Here is a 25,384-nt window from a genome sequence, read left to right as displayed (position 1 = left end):
CAACTCTGTATTTGCACGTTCAGTTGTGCATTCCTTATCGTTCAAAGCAGAACAAGTCACAATTGCCTCAACACATAAAAATCTTTTACAATGCTAAAAAATTTCTTAATAATGCAGATAATGTTCTTTTATAGTACAATAACTTGTGTTAAAGGAAAAGAAAATATAACTACTGCCTCATCAGTGTAATTCTTCTCCCTCTTTAGTTTCCAAAGGAGCAGAAACCAAAAAAAGTACACTGCTTTGGTCCCAAGTTAGCAGTCAGATGAACCACTCAGTAGCAACACAAGATACTACCAGTGCTGTTACAGTGTTTCCAGTTAACTTTCTTGGATAATGAAATACCCACATCAGTTCAGTAGTTCACAACCTTCACTAATCTGCTTCTCTTCCAATCATTTTTATTGATTTGTTATTATATGTAATATTTACACAGTTTTTAGCACAAGATGGACTCTGCTGAGATAGATTAGGTAGCAGTTATAATTATCAATAGGGCAAATTTCCCCCTAGGAATGATTTACATCTATTTCTTGCCCAGAACTGAGATGTCAAAAATCAGATTAAGATGCTGAAATACGGCTGGTAATAACCACTTTCAGAACTTTAATGTAGCTCAGAACAAAAGAACATCCATTCTATGTACTTGCAAGCATGCTGCTTCAATTGTAAACACTGTACTAATCTTCTATGACACATATATTCACTCCATTATTTTCTTAATTTTATGTACAACACGTTTCTCTTTAACATATAAACCTTACTTGCCCTTGAATGCAAAATGCAAACCACTCAGTTAATTACTCATGGAATAAAATTTCGCCCTAGATATACTGTACTAATACACGCTACAGTTTCCGGAATAGAAGAAACTGCTGGTAGGGGTGCAGCAGACAAGCATCCGTGTTCCTGGTTTCAGCTAAGTGTGGAGCTCTGCATTGGAGCCAGCTACTGTGAACAAGAATAATGGAGAGAAATCAGCAGTTCCAACAGGGGACTAACCCGCTCCTGATGACCTGTCTGTATCCTGAAAAGGTACCTATGGTGACTAGCTGAAATGTAGTCATGAAAAATTAAATAAAAATGGTACTAAAAAGGCCTAGAAACAAAGGTACTCCAGAATCTGTCTTCCATACTATACCTCTCACTTCCCAAAAAATGTACAGAAACCTTCCAACACCTTTCACATTTTACAAAACATTGCTATTATGAAAATGGCCCTTCTAGAAAAAGAGTATGTCTTCACATATATTCAAGAAGGGTGAAGGAAGAGACCTCTTATGACGGCAAACTCACAAACTTGATGCCAAATGCAAAGTTTACCTTTGTTGACTGAGGACGTTTCCAAACACCACCAAGTTTTAGCAACAAATCTCGTGCTAAAATTCTGAAGGTTTCTAATTCACCTTCAAAAGTTCAGACCAGATGATCTCCCCCATGCAAAACCTTGAAAAACAGGTGACATGCTTTAAAAACCTCCTATTTGCATGTTTCAGACTAAGCAGATGTGGAAAAAATACATTTGATTTACAAAACCCAACAAAACAATTTTGAAGGAAATTCATTCAGAAGCAGTAGGTCACTATGAGCAACCCATTCATCACTACAACAGATGTTTATATCTTACACCAAGATACGACTATTTCTCATCCAGTTTTCTTCTCTTTTTCATTTTCTTAAAAACTCTCTCTTACTTATCATTATGAAGTTTTACTATTATGACAATGTGATACCATACTCCCCTGAACTAGGAGATAACTGGATTATCTCCACTCCAAAATTCTACCATTGGCATAGGATACACAGAATCCTGCCATATCTATAGCATTGAAATTTTTCTCAAGAGGAGGACTGTGAGATGCATGGGGGAGGAAGAGTTTAGCATAAAGCTATTATCAAAATATAAATGTATGTAAAAGGATAAGGATTACTAGGAAAACCACAGAAGCAAGCAGGTGAAGGCAAGGGACTATTAAAAGAAAACATTTTTAAACACTAATAGATAGGGACAGTAAATACCTCTTTGTGTCTTATCTTGTGAAAATATAGATTCAAACTTACAGAGGTAAGGTAGATGCATGTTTGATGTCTGTTATTAACTGAAATTAATTGGTGCTTTTTTTGGCAAAAATCACATAGAAAAATACAAAGAAACACACAGAGCTTATCTAACACTGAACCAGCAAAAATTAAGAGAAAAACACATCCCTAGCAGACAATAGCCTGTCCTTGAGAAACAGGCCTGTGAGACAGATGAAAGGAATGGGAGTACTCCCCACAACTTATCTTGGTTATAGCCTTGAGCAGTAGGTAGAAAACACTGACTAATTGGACTCACCGTATTAATATTCCACATTAACATACTAAAATACCCACCCATAGGCTAGAGGGACAAACAAAAAAGAGGGACTAACAAAAAGCCCCCTACTCTTTGAGCCTGCACAGCAAACTTTTAAGCATTGTCACTTTAAATGGAAGCAAAGAACTAGTTAACCAATCGTGTATACGAGAGATAGAATATAATTCAAGTAATTTTACATGTTTCTGTGTATATAAGCAGCCCTTATGCTTTGATATTAAAACAAGTATCTCAACTCTGTGTGGACCAGCTTCTTGCACACCAGCTGATGGACCCTGCTTTTGGGACATGTTCACAAAGCATATGCAGTAGGGGAAAAAAAAAAAATCAGTACTTACAACAGGGGTTTTTGTGTCTGGGTCAAATTCTGTAGAATTTGCATCTGAAACAGAAGTTCAAAACAAACACAGTATATTTCCATTGTTCTAGATGCACTACAAACTTACCATAAGTGTTCTGTGGCATTTCTGGGCTTGCCTGCATTGAAGCTAAAATCTTGTCTGTTGAAACATCTACTGCACCACTTTTGAAGCAACCACAGGAAGCACATGACCTCAGGCACACACACTCCTTTTTCCTACTTCCCAAAACCTTTTTGTCTTAGCTCTTAGTGGTAGAAATTCATTGGTTAGCTACATCTCTTCATACTACTACTGCAATGGCTATGGGTTTGGCTACTCCAATTAATGAAATCAAGTGAGAAAACCACTTCTCATTTTTAACTCCTCACCACCTGCACATTCCAGAAAGAGACTACAGAGGTGAACTGTAAGTACACTTTCTTCTATGCTCCTCAGGTCAAGGAGCAGGTTTAAAACAATTTGCACAATAAAAGTTCCTACAGACAGGTAGCACAGGGTGCTTTGCTAAAAATGACCATGTTGCAAGAGCTAAGTACCTAATGATCACAGGGTCTACATTATAGTGCTAGCAGTAGATACACATTTCACAGACAGAACAAAATTTCTTCTAAGCATATCATATTCACACAAGCATACAGAGCTCACCTTTCCAATTCAAACAGTTTCTTGCAAATTCCACAACTGCTAATTGCATTCCCAGGCAAACTCCTAGAAGAGAAAACAAAACCCCCAGATTTTAACAGGACCAAGAGCAGGACTGACTAAGTATTGCTGTTCTGTCTTCAACTTGACTACTTGAAATCTTGGTACCCAGTGTATATACACAGACTTCACAAAAAGCTAAAACAAAAATGGCTGCTCAGTGTAAATTCACCATTCAACCTTGGCACACAGTAAATACTATGCGACAAAATCGTGTGCTTTAAGCCCTTTCAAATTTTTTTTCCTCTCATCTATTTTACCAATAATTAGTATAAAGACAAAGAGAAGCTGAAAGCCTGGGTATATGCAGATTCAAATTTTCTTTGGCAACTAGACAAAGTAGTCACTTAAAAAATGGTACAAAATGCAGAGAAGAACCAAAGCTTCAGAGGCACTTACACAAACAGCACTTAGCTTATAGGTCAAATAGCATCTTTAGCCTTTACCATAATAAAATATACCAGTAAATTAACAAATATTTAATATAGCGAATGTGTCCAATGACAGCTATTGTTTTTTGCACACTGATTAATATCTATGATGCTGATTTAATTACAACAGGAAGCAAAGACTGTCCACGTAAAATGTGACTATAGCAAATAAACCTTTGGATTAGAGACAGTTTTTTTCTTCCTCCTTTATACAGCAGGTGTAGCACAAGCCTATGACCCTGGGCATTATTTGCAAAGCAAATACTCACAACAGCACACATATTTCCCTAAAACAGGATCCTTCCCTAAGTGTGTGCTGGTCGTTTGTTTTCTTTTTTAAATCAAACCAATTAGCTTGCTATACACCTTCAAAACACAATAATTTCTGACTCTAATTATCTTACCAAGAAAAGGTTTTTTCTTTGTTCGTGCCCAGGAGATAGCTTGAAGTTTACCTTCTGTTCCCCTAATTCCAAACCCTCCTGGGACCAGAATTCCACTGTAATGACAGCCATATATAAATCAAACAACATGTAGAATCAAGCCAGCAAACGAAGTCCATACAAATTGAAGACAGATTATTGAGGTTATAACAAAGCAAGTACAATGCACATAAGGCATGTTTGGTATGACCATCCAGACTACACAAAAAACTCTAAATTTGGAGAGTTGTCCCATCTAGCCATCCCAATTCTCATCTCACCCACCTCCTGGTTCACAGTGAAATTTCCACTGCCTAAATAAACCAGGTATGTACTCACTATTCTAGGATCTTAACATCAAAACTTTGTGTCTACTGAATAACACTGAAGAAATGAAATGCATTTTGACAACAAACAACATCCCTTTACATATGCAAGTTGAAATCCTGGCAATGATTCTCAACAGAGACATTTGCAGAGCATCCCCAGTATTTACTAAGCTTTTTTCTAACTACCTTTCACTATGATGCATGTAGACAAAGAAAAATCTTTGACAACTGACCCGCACTGTAAAGTCTAGCTATCAAAAAAACCCAAACAAACCACAAATCCAGCCAAAGAACTGCAAGTTGTCTAAAGAGGTTAAGGCAGAGTTTGAAGATACAGGTTAATACTATAATTTGCTATGTTTGAAGCTTGTCACCAACCATGAACATGTATCCCTTTGCATAAGTAATGGAAGTTTGGATGCAATGCGAAATTATTTACTGAAGCATGTTTCACCACATTAAATAATTATCACAATACAGAACACCCAATGCCACTTACTCTGCTTTGCATAGTTTGTGCCATGCCTGGTGATATTTCACAGAGTTCTCTGCTTCTGTAGAACGTTCAAGTTCTGTTGAATCTATGTACTAGTAAAGAAAAATATGCAATTAAACAGTATTTTCTTCCACAGGAAGAGCAGCATACACTATATAACCAACTTTTTCATAGCATTAAGACAAACCTATTAGACTTTCAAGTGAATTTCCCAAAAAACTCATAACAACTTCACTGAAGACCCAGTACTTGCTCTAATTGCAACAATCCATGCCTCTTTCTTGGCACATAGCTCCAAAGCTCTGTCTGCCCCAGTCCTCCAGGTAGGCACATTTGGTAGAATGCTCCATACCTGGGCACTCAGGTTTTCTTTCTATGGAAATCAGGGCACCACTGAAGGGGTGTTCCTGACCTTATCCTGACATCCAAACAAGATGTGGGCAGGACGTTCACTTTCCTAGATTTTCAGGGCCACAGTTTATCTAATCTTATCACAGACTGGATAAACCTGCACTGTCTGACCTATGAGAAAGGCATTCCTGGAAAGCATCAAGTGTACAGAGGGAGGCAAGATTCATTATTATGTCCTACTAGAAATACTTCATCAGACTACTGCCATTAATATGCACATCTCCTGAGGTACCATTAGAGCAAATGAGTCAGGCAGCTATGTACTGCACTGGGGACACAAAAGATTAGAGATTGTTTCTTGGTTTTGGCAGTCTTTTTCTCTGAATAATATAAAAAGTAGCATCCTGCTGTAGCACCCATCCCCCATAAAAATGAGATTATCTGAAATAACAGAACTCAAATTTGTGTGCAGAGTAATGAAACCAACAAGGCTGATGAAAGTTTTCCAGACAGGGCTGCTTCTTGCAAACATTTTCCACTTTTTTCCACACTCCAGAAGGCATAAAAAAATAAAACAGAAAAATAACTACTTATAAATGCTGTTATTCTATACTGGTAGGCTACTATAGGATAAACTAAAAGGACAGTTTGTCACACTGGGAGGTTGGAAAGAGGAACTAATTACAGTTGAAGTTAATTGTGGTTTCCTTGCCAAACATACCAAGCCAGCACACTTATCACTTCAAGCAGCATCAAAATTTTTTCACTCAGTCATGTGGATGCTAGTGTCTGAGCTGGATGCCACATACAATATTAAGCAGAACACAGGATTATATGGAGAGCCTTTGGACAAAAACACTAAAAACAAGGTTAGCACATGCAAGTAAGTGCAGTAGGAGCCCTTGTCTATTAAGATTTCAGTACTGCACTGGAGCTTCAGCAACTATTGAGTGACGTGATTGTTAACGTAAAAGCTCCACCAAACTTCAGATTAGCTGCACACAATGCTAAATGTGAATTTGCAGACTTGGTACTTCCACTTTTTTTTTTTTTTTTTTTGCTAAAAGCAAAGTTATTTTACATATCATAAAAACTTCAATTTTCCACTATGCAGCTGCCAGTATAAAGTATTTAGTGACAGAATAAAATAGGTCAGAAAGGGCCTTGGGAGGGCTCTAGCCCAAACCCTGGCTCAAAGCAGGTCATATTAAAGGAGACTGCTCAGAGCCATTTTCAATCAGGATCTGAAAATCTCTAGGTATTAATTCTGGCTGTTCCCACTTTCTTGATTTTCATGCACACAGAAACAACCTTTCAGAGTATTTGCTCCATAATCTTCCCAGGGAATGAGGTGAGGCTGATGACCTGCCATTTCCTTAGATACTCCTCCTGCTGGAACAAGTCCAGAGGAGGGCCATGAAGATGATCAAAGGGCTGGAGCACCTCTCCTACAAAGACAGGCTGAGGGAGTTTGGGTTGTTCAGCCTGGAGAAGAGAAGGCTTGAAGGAGACCTTATAGAGGCCTTTCAGTATCTGAAGGGACTACAGGAAAGATGGGGAGGGACTTTTTAAAAGGGCATGGAGTGATAGGATTAGGGGTAATGGCTTTAAACGGGAAGAGGGGAGATTTAGGATAGACATTAGGAAGAAATTATTTAGTGTGAGGATGGTGAGACACTGGAACAGGTTGCCCAGGGAAGCTGTGGAAGCCTCATCCCTGGAAGTGTTCAAGGCCAGGTTGGATGGGACTTTGAGCAACCTGGTCTAGTGGGAGGTGTCCCTGCCCATGCAGGGCAGTTGGAACTAGGTGATCTTTAAGGTCCCTTCCAACTCAAACCATTTTATGATTCTACGATATCTTGCAGGGGACAAGAGTAGAAGGTCACTAGAGATAAGCAGTTTCTGTAGTTTTTTTCCTTTCCTCTTGATAGGAAGGGCCTCTTCCACCTCTCCAGAAAATAAATCAACCCACTTCTCGCAATAAAGAAGTCCTACTGAAAAAATAGTTCAGGTTAGCTTTTGTTTGTGCACCTCTGCATGCCTCCCCTATTTCAAAAGGTTCTTGATGACACCAATAATGAGAAGCAAAAGATGAGGATCTGCAGTAGAATGATACTGTGAGACAACAACAGGGTGATTTCAGAGCCCACACAGCAGAAACTACAGCAAAAAGTACATTCTACATCATCACAAGCTGCTGCAACTACCTCACCATCTGATTAACAGTAAGAACCAACATTAGAACATCAGAACCAAGCAGTGATGGAAGGGTACAAAACATAATTGCTTATCTTGTTACAGGGCTAGTCATCTTCTCCACCAAGATACTGAAAACACCTGAGGTGATATAAACAGAAGTATGCTTCTGATATAAAAGACAGTCCATCTTTAGTACTCAGTGTTCATGGTTTATGGAACTTATCTTCTCCCAAAAGATACTGGCAATATCACTGGAAACAGGATTCCCATGTATTCATCACTCCATACTTCATTAAAGAAGCACATATGCATCCCTGGTTGTTCTATGTGCTCCCATTGCTTCTTTCTGGGGTAGATGGACTAATACAACAGAATGGTGGCAATATATTCGGCTTGCTGCCTTCAGCAACCTGTTACGTCATCTGGATACTAAAGACCTTACTTGTCAAAAAATGGTTAGTTCCAGTGACAAACTTCCTAGAGCTGAGTGGGAACAGCCTGCTTTCCTTGCCCAAGCATTATCTAAGCAACCCATGCATAGCTTCTGACACACTGAAACTTTCGCTCTAATATCTTCTATTTTTTCATATCACTAACTGCAGTATAGCTTGCATCTGCCCACTTCGACCAATTGATCTTATATCATTTAATGAATCACTCTAAAGCAACGTGTCACTGATGATTCTTTGCGACCATTTATTAGTGTCTTGCTACTGCAAGTTGCTAAAATGCCCTCTATACCCATTAAGTGATAATAATACACACTTCCACACTGCTTATCTGCCCCAGACTATTTTGAAGAAACTATGTTTATGGCCCAATTCCGGTATCATTAGAATCCTGCTGAAAAGAAAATGGACAGCTCTCAGAATATTAAATGAAATGAAGAACAACAGCTTTTGGTACCGGATTTCAAAAAGAAACTAAACTACTTGTCAGTGTACCTATTTTCTCCTCTCTTTAAGCTAACTTCATTAGCATGACAAGCAGTTGCATGAGAACATATGAAACCCATCTTTGATACTAAATAGAAATTTGCCACTAAAATCTGCTTTATCATCAGATGCAGTTTTGGGTAATTGCAGTATTCCTTTCAGATAAGTTTAGTTCCAAATAACATAATTAAATCTGTAAACATCTCTTTTAAAAAATTAGATGCTTGTCCAGTCTGTGTTTATCTGCATGATTCATTTCCTAATTTCCACAAGAATTAAAGCTGCCTCACATGACTGGAACAAGTGAAGTATATTCAAAGTATTCCTGAAAGCAAAATCCAGAAATATCCTCACCATTAATTCGAGTTTGTGATTAATTGCCAGCGCAGAGTGTTCCAGAGCCTTGAAAACAGATGCATAGCAATCACTTAGCTTTGTGTACTTGCCAACGAGAGCTATGGAACACACCTTCAGCAACCTTTCATACCTGTCAAAACCAAGTTTTTTGGTTATTACACCGATTTTCACAAAGAAAACATTTTAACAGTTTGCTTTAACTCCACAAAATATCTCCTAAAATCTCAAAACTGACAACTTTTTTAAACCCAGATAATTCACAAATGTTGATCAAGCAGCATGCTACTGACCCCAGTCCAGTTTGCTGACTTCACAGCAGCTCAAAACCTAACTTTTATTAAAACATTTCTAGAAAAAGCAGCAGGAGTTAGAATACCTGTCGGCCATTTTCTTCCATTTCATTAGAAGATCACTTGGCTGGTCATCAATAGGTAGGTTTAACCTCTGCTTAAAATACTTAATGATGCCTTGCTCCTCCAACAGGATTGGTACTCGGTAAGTAGAAGAAACATCATGGATAAATATCACCTAACAAACAAACAAAGTCTAACATAAAGGACCTCCTTAAAATCTTTTCATACGAAAGATGCATTCTATTTTTTGTATGTTCCATGAGTTTTTTATTCTATGTACATTCTAAATTTTAACTATTTTTCTTTTGAACAAGCAGGGCAGCACAGTCAATATTTAAGGTTCCATTAAATCTACAAGGGAAAAGCTATCCAAAAGGTAAAAATGTGTTTCACTTCTTCATCACACCACCACATAAAAATAGCTTGTCAAGCCTACCAATACATCAGTTTTTATACAAACATCCACAAGCAGTCATGACTGCTAACACTTTTTTCTACCTCTCTCATAAACCTGAAGAGTATTAACTGGGAAAGAAAGAAAACAAATGGAACCTAACAAAACAGACCCAGTTAGGTTACTATAAAGTCTCGGGAAGGCTTCTAACACTGTCTCCAGTAAGATACTCATGGACAACTTGTTCATGTATGGGCAGGATGAGCAGACAGGATGAGGGAAACTGGCAGAATGGATGGGCCCAGTGGGTGATGACCAGCAGCACAAAGTCTAGTTGAAAGCTGCTAACTAGCAGAGTACCCCAGGAGTTAATACTGGGTCTGATCCTATTTAACATCTTCATTAATGACCTCGATGATGGGGCAGAGTGTACCTTCAGGAAGTTTTAAAAAAACAATGAAGTGGCAGGAGTGGCTGATATGCCAGAAGGACATGCTGCCATCTCAACAGGCAGGCGAAATGGGCCAATGAGAACCTCATAGAGTTCAACAAGGAAGTCCTGCACCTGGAGAGGAACAAACCCAGGCACCCCCATGCTGGAGGCCACCCAGCTGGCAAGCAGCTTAGCAGAAAAGCACCCGGGTGTCCTGGTGGACACTAAGTTGAACATAAGCCAACCAACAGTATCATCATCTGCGTTATAGGAGGAGTGTTGCCAGCAGGTTGAGGGTGGTGATCTAAACAGCACTAGTGAGGCCATATCTGGAGTACTGGGTCCAGTTCTGGGCTCCCCAGTAGAAGACAGACAAAAATACTGAAAATAGTAAATGGTCCACAAAAGGCCATGAAGGAGATAAAGAGGCAGGAACACCCGTCCTATGAGGAAAGGCTGAGTGAACTGAGACTGTTCAGCCTAGTGAAGAGAAGGCTTAGGGGCAGGGGTGGAAAATCTCACCAACACACAGAAAGACCTGAGAGAAGGGTGCAAAGAAGATGGAGTCAGGCTCTCTTAAGTGGTGCTCAGCAACAGGACAGTGAGCACAAACTGAAAGAGAGGAGGTTCCCTCTGAACATCAGTAAACACTTTTTCATCATAACGGTGACTGAGCCCTGGTACAGGTTGCCCAGGGAGGTTGTGGAATCTCCATCCTTGGAGATATTCAAAAGCTGCATGAGTAACAGTGCTGGAAGGCTCTAGGTGGCTCTGCTTGAATAGTGTGGTTGGACCAGATTGCTTCCTTTCTAACCTCAGTTATCCTGTGATTCTACAACAACAAATAAATGGGAAAAGTGTAACGGTCCAGTTAGAGTGGCGTAGTAACTACAGTTGGAATCTTAGTATGTACATGCTTCCTCATGGCCTTATACTGCCAGAAAAACATCATTTCTGTTTGATTGAACTTCCAGTTGTCTGCCTCTAGCTGGAGAGGAATCACAAAGGCATTTCTGAAGGATTTTTGAGAAGCTAGCTCAAGGGTGCTGTCTTCCACAGATAGTAAGATGGAAGTAAGGGGGGGAAGTAATGGTCACACTGCCCTCTGTGCCCTCACATGGAACCTCCTGTAAAAAACTTTCTTTTACACTCCTGCAGAGAGAGGTTAACACTGATACATATCTGAAGTACTGCATAACCATCGACATCTCTCATCCCTTTAATCCCATCCATTTCAGTAAAGAGTAAAATGCTCTCACTTGCAAAAATGTTAGAGCATTTATCAAAAATAATGCTCTAATAGCAACTAAACACGCAAACTATTAAGGCCAAAATCACACGTGAATTACAAAAGGATTTATAACTACTCAGTGGATGTTCTGAGCATGTTAAAGGGCATGAATAGCCTGTTACATATTAGTACAGTAAGAGTTAATGTGGCTGCGATGATCTACAGACATAAGCAAAACTCCTGGCTTCAACCATGCTTTGTTCATCTGTTATTAAAAACAATAACCAACCACAACTTGAATCTGCACAGGTTTCAAAACTATATATAGCCATGCATTCAAAATCCATTCCTTTCATTAACTTTTTACAGAACATGCATCTAAATCTTTAATGACTGACATAAAATGGAACATATAAACTCCCAATACTTTTAGTGTTATAGTGTACAACAGCAAGATGAAAATTGTAAAAACAATTGCATATTAATCAGTCTGAAACTCAAAACAGAAATGCACAGAAGTATTTGTATGCTCTCCCATAAGTTTAAATAATGACAAATAAAATATTAAGATACTGACCTGCTCAGGCTCCACATGGCAAAACATGGAAATCTTTTCCTTTACTGCCATTTCTATAGGTTTTGCACTTCTGCAGACAATCTATCACAACAGAAGGAAAAATCTTAAATATTTGTTAGGGAAACCAACAGAAGATCCTCCATAGCTTTTATGGAGAAATTTTGGAAACACAACAAAAGCATACCTTTTTTTCCTCTTCTCCTCTGTTATGAGTTCTACAATATATCATAGCTCTACAAATATCTGCTAGCAGTAAAGTAGGCAGAAGTAAATCAGTAACTTGTCCATACTGACCCATTGTTATTAATCTTTCTTTAGAGTAATATGTTAATACTGCTTCCTCATCTTCTCCTTTCTTGTAGCTATTGTAACATACTTCACCTAAAGTTTAGCAGCTCTGTAAGTATGTATAATACAATGAAACAAAAGAAGTATCATGATTGTATCAGCTTAATTTAGAGCAATAATACTTAGTGTATCTGCATGTTTTCTACTATTTCAGTGCTTCAGCACCTTTCCATAATTCTTAATTTGCACATCATGACAAAAAGAAGGAAACTGAAGATGAGAAAACAACTTCATAATTTTGTGGGTTTTTTTCTGGTGCAATTTTTCTGCTATTATTTTGTTGATGCATGTAAAACTCAGGAATTTTAGAAGATATTGAAAATTTTTAACAATATAGAAAATAAGCATCTGCTTTGGTGTTTGCTGGAAGGACTTTTTGCATTATATAACTTTTCACAACTAACACAATGTAGAAGTGCTCTCTCCATGTGCCTACTCATTACTTGGTCTACTATGTTGTTATTTTGAGACTTGAAAGTACAACAGAAAGTAGGATGAACCTGTTAAAAGATTAGTTCATTATTTTCCTCACCTTTTTAGCAAATGCAACTACTTAATGCATTAAGCCCTTTATTGCTCTGAAATTTGTAGATGACGTTTGATCACCTTGCTAGCATGCAGCTTATTTACAATAGTGATGAAGTCTAACTAACTTCTCCTACCCTTCCATGAAATTCCATTAACAGAAAAATCAATGCCAGGTATAATGGAAAAATCAGTGCATAGTCTAACAATCAAAAAAAAGAATTATTAAACAATTTGTACACTCTGTTCAACTAAGCACAACTTAAAAACTGGGTACTGTTTGAAGGCATAATTCATAAACCTTGATGGTATTAGCACGATCAAATCCACTTTGAAATCTATCATTCATCTTGCTGAGACAAATTTAAAGTTAATCAAGCCATAGAAATCAAAAGACATCAGAATCAGCATAAAAATACAAAACTACAATAACAGTGGCTGAGATGCATCTCAAAGAAACATAAAACAACTAAGATGAGGAACAATTCAATCGAACAGGGCAGCACTAACAAGCATGTAATCAGTTTTCAAAATGCTGCAACCGAGTCCATTAAATCTGCAGATACAATTTATTCATTAAGAGCTTAGAACACCCCGTGGAGAACAGAAAGGCTCTTCCCTATACACAGCTGAGACTGGCCCAGCACGCCACCCTGGGTAAGCCTGGGACCAGACAGTGAGGCAGAAGGTATTAAGAACATGTCTAGCCAAGTTTAGATCAGGCAGCCTGGCAGCATAGCTTATGAAGGAAGCCCTCCTTACTGCTATTCTAGGACCTTCCCCATATGCTGTCTTGGCCTAGGGCCCCTACTCAAGAGAGCAACCATTTTTAAGATTTTCTTGAAGCAGTGCCCAAGTAATTTTACAACAGCACCAAAAAGCTTTGCTCAGAGTGCAATCTCTCTCTAATTTAGTGGTAGTCAACAGCAGCTGCTTAGCAAAAAAAAAATAAAGCACTGTGCTTCTGGCATAACTAGAACTGCCCCAGGCAAGAATTCAAGACATGTAAAAGTCTGTTTTCCTTTTATTACACACACACACAGTTAACAGGCTTTTAAAAATTAATTTGGGAAAAAAAAAAAAATCAGGCATTGGCAATTATCTTAAAGGCCTTAAAAAAAATCACATGCAATGTTCCATATGCAATTAGCACCTCAAGAGGGATTTTGAAATTTAAGCCCTGAAGCTTGGAATACAGAAAGCACTGCATTAGTAAAAGTCTTTCCCTCCTGAAGCTGATTGCAGTTACCAGGTCACAACAATTCAAAGCTACCTAACACATCCTTCACATATACTATTTATAAAGCTATTGTTTTTGTAGTTATAAACATGCTTTCTGATAAATGTGAAAAGAGAGTTGAAAAAAAATCTGAAATAAAAATAACACAAAATTTAGTTGTGGTATTACCCTTTTAAGAATTTATATTTTTTTTGAGGGTATAAATATTATGCAGAAGCAGTGACTATTCTCAGTCTTTCATTTCTGAGAAAGACGTTTTTTCTTCCAGTAGACTGCATGGGAATGCAAAGTGCTGAGCAACTTCCACAATCAGGTGCAGAAAATATTCTTTGACTTAACAAGAAGCCTAACACAAAAGAGAAAAATCTTCTTTTTCTGTTCCTGAAGAAGACTTAGAGTGTGTCTTCAGCTGTACCAGCTGCAGCTCAGGAAGACACACATTTGAACTGGGGTTGCACTGGCATTTGAAGAGGTGCTGCCCGGGCTGCGCTGCGATCAGTGCTTTTGCAGATCACAACAAGGAGCTGCAATCTACTTATGTCTCCTCTCTGCTCCCCAGGAAAAGTGCCAGAGAGGCAAACACTGCATCCAGGGAATAAGCACATCAGAGTACTGGGGAGAAAGAATACAAGGAGTTGAGCACTTATCATTTGCCAACAGGCATAAGGTGAAACTTGCTGGCTTCAGGTTCACTATAGTCCGTGGTTTATCAAGGGAATGAGAGCAGCCCTGTGGAGAAGAATTTGGGGGTACTGGTGAGTGAAAAGCTAGACATGAGCCAGCAATGTGTGCTTTCAGCTCAGAAAGCCAACTGTATCCTGGGCTGCATCAACAGAAATGTGGCCAGCAGGTCGAGGTGATTCTGCCCTTCTACTCCACTCTCATGAGACTCCACCAAGAGTAACTGCTCTGGGGTTCTCAATACAGGGAAGACGTGGACCTGTTAGAGCAGGTCCAGAGGAGGACCACAAAGTTGATCAGAGGGCAGGAGCACCTCAGTTCTTTAGCCTGGAGAAGAGAAGGCTCTGGGGAGACCTTATTGAACCCTTTCAGTACTTAAAGACTTGTAAGAAAGATGGGGACAAACTTGTTAGTAGGGCTTCTTGCAACAGGACAAGGGCTAATGGTTTTAAACCAAAAGAGGGGAGATTCAGACTGCACATAAGGAGGACATTTTCTAGGGCTGAAACACTGGCACAGGTTGCCCAGAGAGGTGGTAACTATTTATAGAATCATAGAATGGTTAAGTTTGGAAATGACCTTAAAGATCATCAGGTACCAAGCTCCCTGCCATGAGCAGGAACACTTCCCACTAGACCAGGTTGCACAAAGCCTCATCCAACATCTCTGGGGAGAGGGCTTCCACAACTTCCTTGGGCAACCTATTCCAGAACCTTACTATCCTCACAGCAAAGAATTTCTTCCTGATGTCCAACCTGAATCTCCCCTCTTTCAGTTTAAAACCATTACCCCTTGTCCCATCACTGCCCACTCTGGTGAAAAGCCCCTCCCCAGCTTTCCTGTAACCCCTTCAGGTACTGGAAGGCCACTATAACGTCTCCCCAGAGCCTTCTCCCCTCCAGGCAGAACAGCCCCAGCTCTCTCAGCCTGTCTTCATAGCAGAGGTGCTCCAGCCCTTTGATCACCTTGGTGGCCCTTCTCTGAACCCTCTCCAACAGCTCCATATCTTTCCTGTGCTGAGGGCTCCAGAACTGGACACAGCACTCCAGGTGGGGTCTGACCAGAGCAGAGCAGAGAGGCAGAATCACCTTCCTGGCCCTGCTGGCCACACTTCTTTTGATGCAGCCCAGGATGCAGTTGCCCTCTGGGCTCCAGCACACACTGGTGGCTCATGTCAAGCATGAGCTAGTTGAATTAAATTAACTTGGAGTGAATGTGAGTAATTTGATTTCCTGTGGCTTTAGTGAAGCAATGCAGCATATATTTTGCATTTTTTCTAATATTCTTGTCCCTCATGGGAGACTAAGACTTATTCTTTGAACACAGGTTATGCAAGGACATTTCTAGATGACCTGTAAATAAAAATCTGTATTTATTTACTCACCAAATCTGGAGACAAGCCTAGGCCTCTCAGTGCTCGAACACTGTTCTGTGTTGGTTTTGTCTTCTGTTCGCCCGTAGCATTAGGCTGGAAAGATATATTTTGAAAGCTCAAATTACAACAAACATCTTCTAACAGAGCAGATACAGGTCAAAAGATAAAATTAATTGCAATTAATAATATTTGCAGGAAGCAAACATATCCAAACAGAGCCACAATATGTCAAAAGCAGCAACAGCACTACTGTTATTACTTGCATAAGAAATCCTGTGAAGAAACCACATGGCCCTAATTCAGATCAGGTAGCTTGTTTGTTTCTTTGTTTGTTTCATTTCACAGAAAAAGTTTCAATATAATTGACTTCAGGAAAAGATGAAGAATACTACAAAAGTTGGATTTTGCTAACAAACAGAGAACATTCAAGAAAGGCCAATGCCTTCAGCAACTGTCCTTGGAAATAATCAGATGTAGTAAATAATTCTGTCCTCAAATACACAGAATCAATCCTACCAATTGCTGATCAATGCTCTAATCCATAGCTGCAGTGGTTAATAATTCTCTGTTTACCTGTACAAGGTGCAATCCTATCACCTTTACCAACCTGTGCTTACTAGAATCTCCCCAGTGCTCTTAAAATAATGAGAAAACTTAATTGCAAAATAAAATCTAGAGTTTGAATGGAAAAATGCTTTTAGCCTCGTAAAAATAGTTGCAGTGGTCTTGACTGCAAGACCACTGTACATCGAGGAATTAGTGATCCACAGAGTTCACCTGAAGAGGCTCAGGCCCGAGCAGCAGAAATTCTTTGGAGCTCATTGTATCAAAGGAGCCTGCAGGCAGCTCCTACAGAGCACCTGTGATCACGTCACCTGCGTGCCCTTGCCTTTACCTAGGGATGCACCAATAAGTTCTCCCAAGCACATCCTTTCTGTTCGACAGTAAAAATTATACACAGTTGTTTCCTTTTAAGAAAGCCATCTATTAGCTCAAATGACCAAAAGGGAAGAATCTCTTCTACGAAATGTGGTCTGCCCAAAATGCTGCACATCAGGACCATTCAACACTACACCACCTCCTAAAGGGATGTAAGGTCATTTTTACACTGTTCTCTCATTATAACGTCAGGTCTAACAAACAGAAGTTTAAACAATACCTTAGAGAGTCTGAGTGCGCCTCTTACATAGTTCAAAATGTACCAGCATCTTCCAGTGCAAAGCACAACTAGATTTAGCCTTCTAGATTAGTGTTGATAAGGGTTTTTTTTGTAACTAAGAACATTAAAAGAGATTCTCACATCAACAAGGTAATTACCAAGGCTTTTATCTAACCCAATGTGACTGGTTTTCATATCTGGGTCTCTAAATCACTCCAGTATGAAAGGGTAAACTAAGGAAGTAAACAAATATGAAGCCAAATACAGAGTAAAATCTGTTTTATTAATTTTAATAACTTACCTGTGGTACTAGACTAACATGGATATTACAGAAGTTCTCTCTTTTTGCTTTGAACTGAAACTGTCTAAAGGCTTCAATAAATGGCATTCCTTCAATATCTCCAATGGTTCCACCCAGCTGAAAGAGAAAGCTTGGAACTGTCAGTGTGTCAAAAAGCAAAAATAAAAGTAAAAAAAATGTACCTCTTTTTATATTCAAAAAGTTTTCTGAAATTATCTTTTAACAATTGACAATTGACATTTACAGGCATACTCTGCAAAGAATCCGTATTTGTTCTGCGTGTTTTCCTGTGGAAAACATAAAACAATTTTCCAGTTTTGCTATACACTTTATAATATGCACATAAACTTCCTGTGGGAAGATGTGTGGTTCTACTCAGTAACACACACTTTCACATTAAGCTAATGTGAAGGACTTCTACAGAACAAAACTTTATTTTCCTTCTGTCAGATTAATGAAAAGTTGCAACCAACAAGATACATGAAAATATGAAACATGAAATAGTATTTCACATTCTAAAACTTTAAATATTTATTACAGAACCAAAACCCAAGACTAAGTGCATGATAAAACTTCTCTATAAAGACAGAAATTTCTATCTTTAAAAGACAAAAAGATCTCTAGTCGAGCTGTAGTAGACTTCATTCAGTAGCACTTAACAAAGTAGTGTTTAGGACACATCTTGTGAAGTAGCTGTATTTCAGAATGATCTTTCTGTGCCACCACGTGGTTTTTGACAGAATTGCATATTTGTGTTCACCTAGTACCAGAAAAACTACTACATCTGTAAGGGACACACATATTCAGCCTAACTCCTTCAGGACTTTGCCATGGGAAAACGTTACAGTTACCCTTAAAGTCCTGAAGAAAAATTACTTTAATCAGGGTCGAGCTGTAACAAAAAAAAACAAAACAAAAGCCTTACATGAAAGAAACAAAAACGAAATGAAACGTTTGACTCTGACCATCCACATGATAAAAAAAAAATAAATCTATAGCTACACCAATAAGTATATTTTAATCAAGGCAGATTCTTCTGCATAAGAAATATTGAGCCTGGGTAACAAAGCTTTTCACACCATTGATTACAGTGGTTGCTTCAGGCATTAAATCTATGACATATCAGGCATAACCTTTTTCTGTATTTTCCACTGCAATAGTAATACTAGCAATTACTGACTGCCTTTCCTCCCGTTGTCTCAATGCACTCCAAGGATGGGTAAAACCCAGTATTTCCACGGTACAGAACATCAGCAGGTTAAGTGTTTAACATTACCTCCAGAGACCTTAAAAGTAACACCAGAAACTAACCTTGCATAGTGTTTAAATATATTCCTGTAAACATTGCCATGAGCAACAAAAGATGGACATTTGAGGCCATACAGAAAGCTAGCATGTTATAGCCTCTCCTACTGACCATGGGAGATTTCAGATAGTATACGTTTTCCAACACAATTAACAGTATATAGCTTCAGTCAAGATACTTCACATTACAATAACTGGCTGCTTTAATTTCATGAATCAATAAACTCTAAAGCTCAGCTTAAGAAGTATTCTAAAAGGGATTTAGTCAAATAAACAGAAGCTGTAGCAATTAAGACAATGCCTATCATTCTACAAACCAAATAATATAAAACGTGTCTTCGCCTTGCTGCTCTCCATAAAACTTCAGTCTGACCTTTTTACAGTAAGTAGCAAAGAGAAAGCAAGCTAGTTCTTTGTGTTCAGTGCAGATACACATCCTAAGAGGTTCCATACTTGCCTCAATTACACAAATTTGTGGCTCTTTTCTGTCATCATCCACTGGAACTTTTGCCTGATTCATTACCCATTCCTGAACTGCATCAGTGATGTGTGGTACAACTACAAGACAAAACCAAAGGCAGCAATCTTACTTCAGGCCCACAGACCAGGTTTTTCACACAGAAGGATGAAAATTAGCAGAAAGTTAAAAGGAAACTACTAGCATCTTTTTCTGTCCCTCATTTCCTTGAACCCAGAAGCCCAACATTACAGGAATATGCCCCTATCTCTAGGGATGGAGAAAGGGATAAGATGATGCAGCAAAGAGCAGCTTGTTCTAGCTAATCGCTCTTCTATGAAAACTGAATCGAGTAGTACCCCACAGAATTAAAATTATCACCTTGAACAGTTTTTCCGAGGTAATCACCATGTCTTTCTTTGTTAATGACATGCTGATATATCTTTCCAGTGGTGATGTTGTTATCTTTATAGAGACTGATGTCCAAAAACCTCTCATAATTTCCCAAATCTAAGTCAACTTCTCCACCATCATTCAATACAAAAACTTCACCTGAAAAAAAGAAAGTGACAACAGACGGAAAAACAATAAAATCATCAGAAATTATTAAACACACCGTAGAAATACACAATTGAAGAAATATTTTTTTTTAATTACATATCACAATATATCAGTAATGCACCTGCTGCAAGTCAATCTGTGTTGCCATTCTGTGTGACTTAATATCCAAGTCACTACTTTTAGGTCCAATGCCTATCCTCACTCACACATAGCTTTGCAAATAAATTAAAGGTATATTGCCAAAATGTTTAAGTGACTTAAAAATACTTAATGAGCATTTCAACAGCATGCTACAACCCTTGATCAAAAACAAACGATCTGCAGCAACCATAAACCAGCAACAAATAAAACATTAATTTAAATGTGAGAGCCAAAAGCTATGTTTTTATAAGTATGAATAATCACATGTTCGAAGCATTTCACTGTAAATTCTTGTTGTTTGGATCTATTTTAATGACTAAGGCTTGGATGAGAAGTTATGATGAATGTAAATGCTTCTTCAGATATGATCACTGCTTCCTACTTAGTTGTTTCATCTTGTATATATGGTTCACTATGTCCACAGTGAGGGTTATTTCTGATCCTGAAAAATCTAATTAAAATATCCTTCAGCAGAATTTTATTAGACCCCTGAAGAGTGTCTAAATTCTTAATCTAGTCAACTTCTGAGGGAACCAAAGTCTCCAGATCTTGAGGTAAAGATAGAAAGCTCTTCAGAAGAAAACATAAAATAACATGATTCAAAGAATCAAAGGCTAAACAAGTTACAGTGTGGACTATGGTAATGTATCTCCCACCAAAATACAACACTATACTTCAATAAACAGTTTGACAAAAACACCACAATGTGTACAACTGAGTGGAAGATTTATGCCTGCTCCTGTGAGGCACTGAACAGAGGAAGCACTCTTCCTCTGTACTTGGTTGTTATTTAAGCCAAGACACACAGAGTGAAACCAACATTTTTCATAAGCAGGCATTAGAAGAATAAAAAAGTATATTATTAAAAAAACCTCTTTAGTTAGCTGGAAATCACCAAATAAAAATCCTTTGAGCCAGAGTTTTTCCACAAGCACTAAGAAATTGTTAAGTGAAAAAAGACTAATGAGGGAATGACATGCCATAGTCCCTTCTCCCCTGTACCTGATCCATTTCAAGTGACTGCAGGAGCCTTACCACCAAAGGTAAAGGCAGAACTTCCCCACTCAGCTGCCTACATACCACCAGATGCACTTCTGAAAATGCAGGACTACTGGATTAGTTACATTTGGGTTTTTGAGAGAGGTCTGATGTACTGTGCTCTCATTCCACTTAAAAAGCAAAGTGATCTTTTTTTTTTTTTCAGTTCAGGAGACAAACACATTTATCTCCACTTCCAAAAATTTTGGAGTAGCCTAAAAGTAAGCAGATGAAATCCAACAAATAAAAGTAACTAGAATTATCTATTGGCCAAAGGTACTTTGGAAACCACTGTTTTTAATAAATGTCCATGTAACAAGCCAGACAGCTGAAGGAGCACTCAACATTATAAATGCACATCAGACTGTCTTGTACCGTATCAGCAACACAGTCAATACAACCAATGTAGCTTAGAGAACTAATCAACCTAACTAAGCACCTACTTTAAAATTACATCATCAGTTGGCTCTCTAAACTTCACTGATAGTTTTTTACTAGATCCTCATTGACCAAAATGAGAACTTAATCTAACTCTCATAAGACACACTAGAAGGCACCGGCACTTGACACCCAATTGACAGCATTTACAAGTAATCTGTTGATGACTTAAGTTTCAAATAAGTTTTATAGTATTATTTCAGGGTTTTTTAAATTAAATTGAACTAAAGGTAGCATTAACTAGGCATGGCATACGACTAGAATTTTCCCAACAAAGTGGTATTTTATAGAAAGGAAACACCTACTCATAAAAGTACCTTCAACAAACAGAATTCTCTCCTTATTTAGAGCAGACAATGCCCTTGAGAACAAATAGTAAGGGACAAGCTTGCATTGCCAAATAGATGAAAAAATTACTAATAACTACCATACTGGGTTGTTTTTTTTTGGGGGGGGGAAAAAACACACAAAAAAAACCCCCACCAAAAAAAAACCCCGCAACATTACTGCAAATTCAAATATTTATGCAAAAGGCAAGAGCACTGCCCTTCATACCATGTTCATATGGTGAAAAGGTTCCAGCATCTATGTTTATGTACGGATCAATTTTGATTGCAGTGACACGTAGACCACATGATTTTAGTATGGTGCCTATGCTGCTTGCAATGATCCCTTTCCCAATGCCCGAGATGACACCACCAGTTACCAGGATGTACTTCATCAGAAAATCAGCACAAGCACACTGATCCTGAGCTGGAAATCTAGAACGACAAAGACATACATCAAATGAATGCAAATTCACATCAGGGAAGAACACAGCCTCAGTACACAGAGTATCTAAGTTGAAATGATCTTCAGAAACAAACAACAAAAATAAGCATTTAGGAATCTGGGAGTAGGATTCATCTCTCTCAGCTCATACATTGATACGCAAGCAAAGTGCCTAAGTCCATTCCACAGTCAGTGAACAAACAGGCAGCATTTTGATACCCTCTTCTACAGAGATGCCAAAAAGGGACAGTTCATCTGATGTATTCCTCTCCTGTGACAACAAAAGCCAGTTAAGTTTTACAACCACAAGTAAGGCAAGATGAAATTCACTCTGGATTCTTCCTAAATTAGTTAATAATTTCACATGTGTTTCAGAGAAGTTACTCAAAAATTGTTCATTGCTCCATTAGCCAAAAGACTCACATTCTCTACCCAGCAGCTTTACCTTCAAAAATAGTGACTGTAGCTTCTAATATGTATTAAAACCAGAATGTTGTACCATTCATGACATTTTTCAGGAGCTTTTATTTCTCTGACTCACAGCATATCAAGTACTTCACCAAAAGTCTTATAATATCCTACAGATCATTAGAACACGAGAACATGTAAAGAAAAACGAACAAAAATGTCCATATTTATACTAGAGTACATTACTTCTCAAGAGCCTAGAGTCCTCTCTTCACATAACTACCATTCTCCCTCCCCAAGTACATACTGTGAGTGAAAAATCAGAAAAAGAACAATTTGACATCTCTGGACTATGATGCAGAGTAAAAACTGATGCTGTTCTAGGAAACAACACTGTATCAGTTTGAAGCTGCAGATTTAGAAAAACACCCGAGGTCCTGACACTCCTCAGCATTATGCACCGAGAACACCAACCCTGGCTAGAGCAGCTCTGAGAGCTATGGCATGGCCAACTCAGTCTCTGCTTCTGGGCTGAGATTACAAATTACTTGATTCTTCAGAAGAGGGAACTAAAACTGAGTACTCACGAACGCTACACCCTAAAGATAGAAACATGATCGTCAACGCATATTATGGGGCTTAAAGCTTGATCAGTTAAAACTTCATATTTCACAGTGCTCTACAATAGTACCAGGATAGGCAACAATGGCTATTCAGATACAGAAATCCTCTCTAAAATTTCATTCATTCTAAGAAGCCTGAGTAATTACAACTGAAATAAAAGGACCTGCTATGAGCTAAGAGATTCAAATATCATACCAGGCAAATTGTATGATGGAGAAGAGGGTAATAATCTAAGAGATGCAAATATGTCTATGCCACCTTGCACTGTATGAGTATGAAGGCTAAGGGGTCCAGAACTATAAAAAAAAAAAAGATTATGAGACCATCACACTAAAATTCTGAAAATTACTATCGTATCACACCAAGTGCTGTTGGTGCAGTCCCTGCCATTCTCCCACTTCACCTGGCTTTCACACAAGCACAGATTTCTCCACCATTTCTCTATCCCGTCTGAAACAGGATGATGTTGCGTATACCTCATCCGTAACTGTATTCACATTACATTCAGGCAGCTGTGAAGGCCTAATCACCAGAGTAATTTCTGAACAATGACAGCACGGCTCACCACAGAGCAAAAATCCAGGGTCAAGAAAATCTTTCCTTACTTAAGTACCTAGCTCGTTCAAAACAACATGCAACAGCACACAATCTAACAGCACTCAGGATAAATCAAAGCAGTGTGGTTCTCCCAATACTGGCAGCAAGGGGTGGCTAGTGGAAGAACACTGTAGCTCTTCCTCTTACTATACTGAAGTGACACAAATAAGGCCTGAGTCTTCAGGAGGCAGAGTTTCAGAATATAACAATGGTTGCTATCAATTGTCTTATGACTGATAATAGGAGTTAATAAACTTTTATTTCCTTGTCAATATAGACAAAACAGACCACAACCATGAGAAGTACCTAAATTAGGAGAAAAGGATCATCAGGAATGGACTTCTCCCTGCTATTTAATTTTAACAAGCAACTTTTTAAATAGCATGGATTTTAAGATTTGAAGCCTACTTCCTCTGTTGTGGACTAGTAAGTCAGCTAATGTACTTGTCCACATTAACATTTCATAATAATCTAAGCCATTTTCAAAGCTCCTTACAGAAAAAGAAGGGGGAGGAATTAACTCAGCAGGTATAAATCTTGAATGTGTGCCACTTGAAAACTTGTTAACCCCGTCACCTTGCTTACAGGAATCAAAATTAAAAGCTCCCTGTGATTTTAGCAAGAACAGTGATTGGCCAGTACCTGAAGGAAGCAAAAGGCTCACTTGTAATAGAAACAAAGAACCCCAGGTGGTTTCGTAAGTTTCTTGTAAAAGGCAAATGACTTAAGGGAGGGAAAGCAAAAAGGGACTACTGGAAGCAAACATTTTGCTGGGAACTGGAAAACAACACAAGCAGAGAGGAAAACCAAGTACTCCACTTCGTCTTATCAACAGGAGCCCACACTGCCTTCAGCAGGGAGGTCACGGAATCGTTTTGGTTGCAAAAGACCTTTAAGTTCATCGAGTCCAACCACCAGCCTTGGAATTCCAAGTTCACCACGACGCCATGCAGCCGAGCACCACACCTCCACGTCTTCCAGGTCGCTCCAAGGACGATGCTCGCGGAGAGCGATAAGCCTCCTTTCCTCCCTCCTTTCCTACACAACCCCAGCTCCCACCGACGCTCCTTGCCAAGACTTGTTCTCCAGACCCTTCCCGGGACTGCCTCCAGCACCTCCACGCCCGAACCGCTCCCCTGCCGCCAGCAGCCCGCGGCAGCCGGGGGGCAGCCGGGGGACGGGCCCCTGGCCCTGCCCTGCCCCGCAGCCCGCGCCTCAGGGCGGCACCGCCGCGACCGGGGAAGGGCCGTGGGAGAGGCGCTCCAACGAGCGGCCCGGCAGCCACCGACCGCTCCCCGCCGCGCTGCCCCCCGGGACGGCCCCGCTGCCCCCCCGCCCCGCGGCGCTGCCCCCCGGGAGGGCCCCGGGACAGCCCCGCTGCCCCCCGCCCCGCGGCGCTGCCCCACCTGCCGCGCCAGCTCCGCCGCCCCGCCTCTCCCCCGCCTCTCCCGCGCCGGGCCCGGCCCCGCCGCGGGCGGAAGTGG

General features: G+C 39.4%; 1 protein-coding gene across 8 annotated transcripts in view; it reads right to left on the bottom strand.

The window, feature by feature from the left end:
- The window catches only part of CTPS2 (CTP synthase 2), a 73,359-nt gene extending 48,011 nt beyond the window's left edge, over positions 1-25,348 (bottom strand). For 2 of the 8 annotated variants that reach the window (XM_051613874.1, XM_051613864.1), the window contains exons 1-13: positions 24,791-25,064; positions 22,056-22,261; positions 19,704-19,874; positions 19,323-19,423; positions 17,561-17,677; positions 16,110-16,193; positions 11,932-12,012; positions 9,320-9,471; positions 8,941-9,073; positions 5,105-5,193; positions 4,259-4,353; positions 3,367-3,429; positions 2,698-2,741 (exon numbers count right to left, since the gene is read on the bottom strand). In XM_051613874.1, coding sequence (XP_051469834.1) covers positions 2,698-2,741; positions 3,367-3,429; positions 4,259-4,353; positions 5,105-5,193; positions 8,941-9,073; positions 9,320-9,471; positions 11,932-12,012; positions 16,110-16,193; positions 17,561-17,677; positions 19,323-19,423; positions 19,704-19,874; positions 22,056-22,221 — 1,296 coding nt within the window. In that variant the 5' untranslated portion in view covers positions 22,222-22,261; positions 24,791-25,064. Of the gene's footprint in view, positions 1-2,697; positions 2,742-3,366; positions 3,430-4,258; positions 4,354-5,104; positions 5,194-8,940; positions 9,074-9,319; positions 9,472-11,931; positions 12,013-16,109; positions 16,194-17,560; positions 17,678-19,322; positions 19,424-19,703; positions 19,875-22,055; positions 22,262-24,542; positions 24,563-24,790; positions 25,067-25,306 lie in introns of those variants that run through there. The other 6 variants (XR_007888938.1, XM_051613836.1, XM_051613883.1 and 3 more) reach the window with 6 other exon arrangements.
- Positions 25,349-25,384: the final 36 nt, after the last annotated feature.

This window comes from Apus apus, chromosome 1 (genome assembly GCF_020740795.1).
Source record: "Apus apus isolate bApuApu2 chromosome 1, bApuApu2.pri.cur, whole genome shotgun sequence".
NCBI lineage: Eukaryota > Metazoa > Chordata > Aves > Apodiformes > Apodidae > Apus > Apus apus.
The sequence above is the reverse complement of the archived record's forward strand: the minus strand, read 5'-3'. Positions and strand labels throughout refer to the sequence as shown.